General features: G+C 46.8%; 1 protein-coding gene across 1 annotated transcript in view; it reads right to left on the reverse strand.

Annotated features, from left to right (window-relative positions):
- Window positions 1–10,253, reverse strand: part of ATP6V1A (ATPase H+ transporting V1 subunit A) — a 449,992-nt gene that overhangs the window by 438,752 nt on the left and 987 nt on the right. Inside the window, exon 2 of the mRNA XM_044072828.1 lies at window positions 7,894–8,022. Within this exon, the coding sequence (XP_043928763.1) occupies window positions 7,894–8,022 (129 nt within the window). The remainder of the gene's footprint in view (window positions 1–7,893; window positions 8,023–10,253) is intronic.

Here is a 10,253-nt window from a genome sequence, read left to right on the forward strand (position 1 = left end):
AGTGCAGAATAATACAAGAGGTGGTCCCTGGCAATTGTTCTTGGAGAATCGTGAGCTGTATTGGATTTTGTGCCTGGATGCAGTCGGGTTCCCAGGTTTAAATGAAATTGCATCTATAGGATGTGCGTTAGAAATGAAGGCAGAACTGAGAGAGCATAGACTTATATACATAAATATGTGTTAATGGACTTGTACACACATTTACAATTTTAGTTGGTTTTAAAATGTACTTTTTTTACATTCATATTTATGCATTATTTTTATAGATATTTTTTTTCTGGGGCATCTCCTAATGGTTATATGTGTTTAACTGTTTTTATACATTTTTATATATTGTTGCTTTAATTCATTAATTGGTGTTTGTCATGTGATAATGCAAGTCATATATATGTGCCTATTTGAATGTTGGTTTTTATCTGATTAAGTTAAGTATTTCATACAACGAAAGCGCTTAGGTTTCTTTTATTTTGTGGTGCAACAAACTGTTGGCGAACTACAGCTCCAACCTTGCCTTGTGTGTGGTTAAAACGTTTGTGCTTTCTGTGGAATTTAGCAAAACCCACCTTGACCTTGGAAATGACATCCAACTTGTAATGCTTGGTACAAGTGTGAACATAATACCAAGTAGATGCTTCCAAGATGGATCTAGTATCCAGACCCTATTTTTCTTTTGTAAAAGCACCAGAAGAGGCCACTGCCTTGGTAGCATGGGCATGAGCAGAAGAGAAAAGCTGCTTGCCTTGAAAACAAAACAAAGGTGAGAACCCCAATCAGGTACTTATCTGCAGAAGGCTCGGCATATGAACCAACTCACTGAACAGCATACAAAAACTCTTGAGGTAGCGTTCAGACTGGCAGCAAAGAGATTCTGAGGATTAGGTGGCCATACGTCACATATGTACTTTACACTTTGCAAGTAGGACATGCGTCTTATGTGCAATGCCTGGGAAAGACATCTTTAGATTGCTCAAAGATATACTGAAATCAAATGAAAGGAAAAAAAAAATAGTTTAAGCTTAGCTTCAGGACAACAGTTTATAGAGTGCACATAATGTGTACATGCACAACCCTGCTGTACAATAGAATGAATGCAGTGCTGTGATGTTTCATTTGTTGACACTCATAACTGCAATTAAGCACAGAACCATAACATGTTAATGGTAGTACTGCAACAGAAGTGCAGATAAGAGGCCCCAGAATGAGGGAGAGAGAGAGAGAGAGGGGCAGGCAACCTTGAAAGTGCTGCTGTTTTGGCTAGCAACTTCCCAAGGTTTTAGTTATTCAGCCCCAAAATGGGTAAGACAATCAAAAACTTTTAGTTATGTACTTACCATAACTTCGGATGTATGGGCTTCATCTCGCCTACATTCATAACTGATGGGTTCGGAGCCGATCCCTCGGCTCCGACTCGGCCACTATATAGTAGAACAAAGTCTCTAATTGGCTGGGCTACCCCTTATCCCAGAATGCACCACGCCTGCTTCCCCAGATCTTGTTTGTTCGCTTTTATATACCTACATCCAGGCACAGAAACATACCAACAACTGTAACAAACTAAAGTCCTTCAAGAGAAAAACTCAGTAAGTAGCAACATTTACTCTAAATCCAATGGGAAGGGGGAAGGAGGGCAGGTACGTATGAATGTAGGCGAGATGGATCCCATACATCCAAAGTTATGGTAAGTACATAACTAAAAGATGTAATGGGATCCTATCTCGCCTACATTCATAACTGATGGGACAGCATCCCTAGCACCTAAATCCCGGGTGGTTCATTGGAAAACACTCCTGAGAACTGTGGAACCAAAGGAATCTCTACCTCGAGAAGCCACATCTATCTTGTAATGAGAAATAAAGGTGTGCAGAGAAGTCCAGGTAGCAGCCGCACGGATATCATCTATTGATAATTTGGAGTGAAATGCTACAGAAGTAGCCATTGCCCTGGTAGAATGAGCCTTGACTGGGAATGGTAGCTCTTTGCCGGACTGTGAATAGATGAAGGAGATGCAATCTTTAATCCATTTGGCTATGGTGGTTTTAGCCACCGGTTGACCCAACCTATTTTCCGCAAAGGACACAAACAGCTGATTTGACTTTAGTGTCCGATTGGTCCCACTTAAATAAAAACGCAGTTGTCCGTGAACATCCAACTGATGGAAAATATATTCTGCGCTATTGGAGAATTTGGGAAAAAACACAGGGAGCTCCAAGGATTGTTGAATGCATAAGGGGGATGCTACCTTGGGCAAGAAAGAGGGATTTAACTTGAGAGATACTGTCTTTGTGAAAAGTCAAATAAGGAGGATTAGAACAGAGAGCCTGAAGCTCTGAGACCCGCTTGGCAGAGGTTATTGCCACCAAAAAAGCGGTTTTCCAAGATAGAAATTTTAAATCACAAGTAGCTGCTGGTTCAAAGGGACGGGCAGTTAAAGAAGCTAGAACCATATTCAGATCCCAAGGGGGCAAAGGATGAGCTATTGGGGGCCAAAGGAGCCACGCTCCTTTAAGGAAAGATTTGCAAAGCCTGTTTGCCATTAAGGAAGGCTCAAAAGAGACATGAAAATTAGAGATAGCCGCCAGTTGGACTTTAATTGTGGAAACTGAAGAGCCCAAATAAAACAAAGAAGCCAGGAATTCTAAAACCTGAGGTACTGGGGCGGTAAGGGGATCTATACCTCACTGCTGGGCCCAAAGAGTAAACCTCTTCCACTTGCTGGAATACAGTTTAATAGTGGAAGGTTTGTGAGAAGAGGACAAAATGTGGATGACGTCTGGAGAAAAAGAGTTATCTCTGACTAAGGTTGGAAGTTGAGTAACCAAGCGGCCAACCTCAAGGATCTGAGGGATGGGTGAGACTGTCCCAACTGATGAGTCAACAGGTCAGGCACTAGGTCCAGAAACCATGGGCCCTCCACCGCATACCTCAGAAGGAAGGGGAACCAAACCTGATGAGGCCAGTGTGGAGTGATCAAAATCATGTCGCTCCCTAGATAAATCGCCTTCTGTATCACCTTCGGGAGAAGGGGAACCGGAGGGAAGACGTAAAGTAGACCGGGGGGCCAACTGTGAGCTAGAGCGTCCCTGGGAATCTGCCCATGAGAGGGAGTCAGAGTGAAGAAGTCCCTGCATTTCGCATTGTGAGGACTGGCGAACAAGTCGCAACAAGGGAGGCCCCACTTGGCGAAGATGTTTGCAGCCACCCTGTCGTTGAGGGACCACTCGTGGGGTAACAGGAGAGTTCTGCTCAGCCTGTCTGCAATCACATTGGATTTCCCCGGAATGTGCATTGCCACTAGGAAACGCTGGGTAAAAATCGCCCAATGCCACACTCTCATGGCCTCTCGGCAAAGAGGGTAGGACCTGGTTCCGCCTTGCTTGTTTATGTACCAGACTACCGACATGTTGTCGGATAGGATCGCAATAGTACCCCGTGGAAGAGCATGATGAAGTGCTTGTAACACCAGTAGCACCGCTCTCATTTCCAGGATATTGATATGTAAGTGCGTTTTGTGAGCCTGCCACGTGCCTTGGACAGACCTGTCCAGATAATGACCCCCCCCACCCTGTCTGGGAGGCGTCCATGGTCACCGTGGCGACAGGAGGCTGAAGGGCAAAGGGTCGCCCCTGGTCCAGGTTGGACCAAAGCAGCCACCAACGTAGGTCCCGACGGCAAATTTCGGTAATCTGGACCAAATGGTTCACGGGAAGTTCCTGAAATGACCATTGAACCGACAGTAGCCATTGCAGCACCCGCATGTGCAGCCCAGCTAAGGGGACTAGTAGAATAGTCGAGGCCATCGTGCCCAATAACTGCAGAATCAATAACTGCAGAATCAGTCTGGCCTGAACTCGTGATCTGGGTAACAGGGTTTGAACCTGAGACTGCAGGACCTGAATCCTTTCTACAGGCAAGAATGCCCGCATTCTTCTTGTGTCTAACTCTGCGCCTATAAATGTAATACGCTGAGACGGCTGCAGCACAGATTTTCCCCAATTGAACGTGATTCCTAGTGAATGACCCAAACTGACTGTGGTCATAAGCGCCCGAACTAATAGATGCTTGGAGGTGGCAGTAAGGAGCCAGTCGTCTAGACAGGGAAACACTTGGAATCCTAGACTTCTCAAGTGAGCTGTCACCACTGCCAGACATTTGGTGAACACCCTGGGGGCTGTGGTGAGACCAAAGGGCAGTGCTCGGAACTGGAAATGACTGGTTCCCAGGCAGAAGCGTAAATGACTCCTGGACTCTTGACTTATCAGAATGTGATAGCAAGCGTCCTTGAGATCTATGGAGCACATCCAGACATCCTTCTCCAATAACGGGAGAATGGACTGAAGGGTGACCATTCGGAATTTGGATTTTTTTACAAAGCGATTCAATGAGCTGAGGTCCAAAATGGGCCTAGAGTCCCCTGTCTTTTTTGGCACCAAAAATAGTCTTGAGTAAGTTCCTGATCTGATCTGGTGGGCGGGGACAGGCTGGATGACTCCTTTTCTTAGCAGCTTTGAAACCTCTACCGCTGCTTGATCCCACTGACTGGGTGGCACATCCGGGATTTTCCTGATAGGAAGAGGGGGGATCTTGGTGAAAGGGATGAGATAGCCTCCGGTTATGGTTCGGAGCACCCACTGATCCTTGGTGATAGATTCCCAAGCCTGTGGGTGTTTCGCAAAAAAACCCCCGACTGGCTCCGGAGATGCGCAGTCGGGCCACGTCTCAGGGACGGGGAGCGTAGGATGGACTACGAAAGGAATCGCAGTCTCCAGAGTTATGGGGGCTCTGCCGCCTCTGGGGCGGCGTCTTCCTGAATCCCCCCCCCCCTGCCTCTAGAGGGGGGGATCACTCGGTGGAGTAGGGAAAGACCTTTGAGATTTCCTGAACCACATTTTCCCTCCTCTCTGGGCCTTGGGGTAAGGTCTAGAAGGAGTGGAAAAATGGGCCCCCACAGCAGTCAAGGTCTTGCCCTCCTGCTCGCACCGAGTCAGTGTGTCCTTCACCTTGGGTCCAAACAGGGAGGACCCATCAAAAGGGGCGTCGGTGAAGGAAAGACTTAAAAGCCTCCGCAAAGGGACACAAGCGTAACCAGGCATGTCTTCTAAGAGCCACGCCTGTTCCCGCTGCTCTACTCGCCCCTTCGGCCACATATGAGATGAGCCTCATGGACGAGTTGACTATCGAAGATAGGGTAGTCATCTGGGCGCCAACAGTTTGGGCCAACGCCTCAGGAAGGTTACCCGTAAGAGACTCTAACTCTTTGAGGAGGTCCCTTTGGAGCCTGGTGAAATGACAAAGGTAATTCAGCGACCACAGGGTAAAGGCCGCTGAAGAAAGGGTACGCTTCCTGTACCTATCCATGCTCCTGGAATCCTTATTAGGAGGGTGAATAGACGTTGAAGCCTCTGCCACGTCCTGCTGAGTGGCAGATGCCACCACCATTGCATCTACTGCAACTCCTTTGGTCAAAAATTCCTTTTGAGGAGGGGCTGAGAGGAACTTGTTAGGCGTGGCGGGCACCGGTTCCACAGAATCAGGGTGTTCCCACACCCTTCGAGAAACTAAATCTAGCAACTCATCGAAGGGTGGAGACACCCAGGAGGCGGAGGGCTGGGCCCCAAAAGCCTTGAGGAAGACTGACTCCTCTGCGGAAGGGGTTTTGGACTGCCAATCGCATCTCTGTCTCAGGATCTCAAGGATATCTGAGAATGAGACGTCATCCGAGGACGATTTTGGGGACCCCTCCGCATTATCGAGGTCAGTATCTAATGTGATAGACTCATCCTGGGAGTCAATGTGCTTCCTCTTGCACAATTTCTTCCTTGGAGGTTCATCCGAAGCAGATTCAGAAGGACCTCCCGGGAGAAGGGAACCCCCCAAGGGAGTATCCTCAGGCCCTGGGGCCCCGTTGTCGTGGGAATGAAGCACACCAGAAGCACCAGTTCCCACGTCTAGGGACGGTGAGGTAGAGACTTGCTGAGCCGGCAAGTACATGGCCAGCGCACTCCTCATGGCCTCAAAGGCAGGAACTCCAGACTCTACAGAGGACACCGGCTGAGAGACCACGACGGTACTGGGAATCCCTGCGGCCGACGCTCCAAGGGGGAGACTAGGCACCGAAGCTACCAGTTCCAAAGTGTTCCCCTCGGCCCCGACCGAGGAAGTCCCGGTACCGAACCCTGACGCCGAGGACAGGGTAGGAATGATGGTCGGAACCGAGAGGCTCCGAGGGAGTCTCGGTTCCGACTGGACGACTCTGCTCCGCTCCACCATCACCGACTCCAACAGCTCCGAGGAGGTTGGAGGAGGAATCCAGTGCATCGAAATGGGGGCCGGCTCCGGAGCCGAGTGGGCTGGAGCCGAGACCATTTTTGCAAAAACCGGGGACTGGAAAAGCCTCTGGATAACTCTGTCCAAATCTGAGTCAGATAACCTGGAGGATTTAGAGGAAATAGATGGGGGCCGAGACGACTTCTCTCTCGGCTCCAATAAACCAGGGGACCGGCTCCGAAACAGCTCCAACACCATTGGCACCGGATCCGGAACCGTATGAACACGCATCGGCACCAAAGGGGACTTCGTTGCCGAGGGAGGAGAGTCTGAGCTGCACACCTCCAACGGCTCCGAGACCAAAGGAGCCGAAGCAGGTGATTTGCCTCTCGATCCCCCAACCTGCGGCTCCAACACCAATGGAGCCGAGGAAAGAGGCATCGAGGCAGACCCTTCCACCCGAGGCTCCGAAGCCATTGGAGCCGAGGAAGAAGAGGTCGACCTATGCTTCTTGGAAGTCGGTTCTGACGGACTGGTCGGAGCCGACGACCTTTTCTTTTTAGAAGCTGGAGAGGAAGGAGAAGCCAAGGCTTCCTCAAAAGAGGGCTTTAATAAGGCCCTTAAGTATTAATTTATTTTTACGTTCTTGAAGGACCCTGGAGGAAAAAGCATGACAAACACTACATGTTTCCTGCAAATGTTTTGGTCCTAAACAATAAACAAACAGCATGGCTATCAGTAATAGACATTTTGTAATTGCACTTGGTGCACTTTTTAAAGCCAGACTTCTGCTCTTTAGACATCCTATCACACAATTTTTTTACCACAAAAAGTAACCTTAAAGTAGGGCACGAGCCCTTGACTCAAAACGGGACTGGCCCGAGACAGAGAACACGAATCGGGCAGAAAACCTCTAACTTAAACAGGCTCAATCAATCAAGTAAACCTTAAAGTAGACCAAATTCAACACATTGGCTCACAAATAAGCACATTAACTCACAAATAAGGGCAAGGACCCTCTAACTTAATCGGGCCTTGCCCGGTAAGTATAAAAAATACCAATCACACCGAAAACTTTTAACACACACACACGTAAAGATGTTAAAACAGCTGTTTGTTAAATTCGTGAAGAAACCCCTAAGTCAAAAGACCAAAAAGTATACAAAAAAACACTTGGCTCCAGCCAAGTCGAGACCACGTCTAGCTTGAAAAGTGGCAAACGAGATCTGGGGAAGGAGGCGTGGTGCATTCTGGGATAAGGGGTAGCCCAGCCAATTAGAGACTTCGTTCTACTATATAGTGGCCGAGTCGGAGCCGAGGGATCAGCTCCGAACCCATCAGTTATGAATGTAGGCGAGATAGGATCCCATTACATCAATGTGATTATTCATAATGGATCCAATAAACGGCCCAATAAGGCACCCGTGGCAAGAATGTATGAATGGGTCAGCTGGGTAAAGGTAAATGTAGCATTTAGGCAGGTCTGCTGGTGAAGAGAGAAATTTTAAGGTTACACACAAGGAGAATCAGAGGTTATATACAGTGTTACATGATAAATACATGCAGAGATTTTAAAATTGCAAAGTAGTTAACTTCTTTTTGCCTTTAAACAACATAATAAAAGGATACAAGTTTCTTCATACACCTGGATGGTGGCCATCTCTCCCTCTAATCGGATGATCTCACCAACAAGTTCACTGTGCCCCACACGTACCAGTTCATACATAGCAGCTCCTGCCATTCTGGATGCAGTAACCACTACAAAGATGAAGACAAATGTAGTTATTCCATACCTGCTTCAGTCTGATAAAGATCATACGGCATAAACTATATCAACATACCTTGGTACACCAACAGTTCACAGCATGTAGTGTAACCTATGAAAAGCATAGTTGTGTGATGTACTAGAAGTTCAAATTACAAGGAAGAGTGAGTTTTTCCAAAAAGGCCAACAATGCAGCATTCTCCTTAGCCTATGCTGCCAAATCAAAGTCCTGCCACTTAAAAGGCCATTATCACCTTAAATGCACCTTTACCATTGAATAATGGAAATCTACAATGGAAAAATTTACAGAGCAGCGAGGCAGACATACACATTTTAAAAACTGCAATGGAAAAGAAATCTTCTGCTTTGCCCAGTAGGAGCAGAGGGCTTTCTGATCAGCTCAAGGAACTCTAACTTCAAATGGAAGACACTGTGGAATCACTTGGACTTTACTTTAGCCATGCCCTAAATAGAAGCTGGATCTCTGTCCAAGTGTAGGCGAGCTCTTGGCTCTCACCAGAATGTTATCAAGGGAGTACAAAGACTTGTCTATTTGAAATTATACACTCCTCAACCACCACAAGCAGAGAGCAATGGTACATCTTCCCTGGCTCAGGTTCCTGTTGTATTAGAACTGAAAGAACTTAAGGGCATTTTTCTTCTGGGGGGAATATATACCAACTCCCTCCTTCACAGGGGTGCATGCCTATTTGCTCCCCCTGCAAAAACACAAACGTGTAACAGTGACATTCAAAGTTCGCGGTTACTTTTGTTAATTTGCACATATGTTTTCATAATTTAAGGAGTTGCAGTACAGTTGCAAACACGCATGAAATCAAATGGAATGGTGAAAAACGCACACAGTAATCATCCCTCTCTACACCTGGTAGAACAAATCCAGTGCCATCCACCCCTCTCTGTCCTGATGCAATGAGCATTATTTGGGGAGGAAATCCACCCCTCTGTATTGATGCAAGGAGTATTACCTGGGGAGGAAAGCATTTTCCCTTGTAGCAAATAAGCAGACATCCTAAATGTGCAAAAAGACCTTCTGGAATCAAGAATTCCCGACTCTCAACTAAGAGAGCTGGGACTGTGACCAGGAGAACTGACGGCCATTCTCACTTCCTTAGGGATGTAAACTACCATAAGGAATATGCTGTGGCTAACAAGTCTCTCCTTGATTCTTGTCTGTCTGTTTAGATACCACACAACAGCATGATTATCTGGCCTCAACAGATGATTGGATGCATCTCTGAAACTAGTTTTTAAGGTGGCACAAAATCATTCTGGAATTTAAAAACGGGTCTTATCAGTTGGTTTAATATTTTTAATGTCAGAATTCCTTGCCTGTTTATACGTTTTAATTTGCAAACTGCATATGTCTAAGCACTGAAATAAGCACCCACTTTCAGGCCGATGTGAAAACAGCACGTTCAGGCACTGCGCTTACCCAGCTTACCAGTAGGCCCATATTCAGAATGGCAATGGGTTCAATGGCAAAGGGGACCCCCCTCTGACTGGTGGAACTAGACCAAAATTGTACTCTTCTATCCCCTTTAGTGCCCCCCCCCAAATGCCTGGTCAACCAACAAGTCTCCCTCAATGAAACTCTTATTGTTTGCTTCCACTGAACTAGGGGCTCTCACCCACACTAGTACAGTACTGGGCTGACAGCTGTCCGAAAGGCCCATCATGCAGATAACCATGATGGTTGCTTATACACTCACCAGCACCCCAATGATTAAGGTGCTTTTATGACCTAAATCCAATCCAGCAGCAGCCAAATAAGCTACCCACATAATTGTGGGAACCCACAATACTTTCACCTGTAAATGCATGTTCCTATACATTTGCTAATGAAGGTTACACCAGGTGTTTTGTCTTAAAAAAAAAAATACCCCCCCCCCCCCAGATATGCACCACAATGATGCACCTCCTTTGAGGGACTGTGGTTTTACGCTGTGAACTCAGGTTGCTTGTGACACAGGGATTTATTCACCTATGCCACCAGACCTTAATGAACTGAATTACAAACTTTATTTTTTTTATCTTTTCAGTTCTCCAGTGCCTGCAGGCCATCCAGCCACCCTAGTGACTATACCTATTTGTTCAACATCTGTACAACAGCTAGTCATAGCATAGCTATAATCACCCAGGAAGCCACTGTTTTTTTGGATTTTACATTCCTACTCTGTCGGCAGATATGCCGGCAAATGCCAGG

The sequence above is a fragment of the Protopterus annectens genome, chromosome 5.part1, assembly GCF_019279795.1.
Source record: "Protopterus annectens isolate FY-2018-M chromosome 5.part1, PAN1.0, whole genome shotgun sequence".
In the NCBI taxonomy this organism is placed as follows: Eukaryota; Metazoa; Chordata; order Ceratodontiformes; family Protopteridae; genus Protopterus; species Protopterus annectens.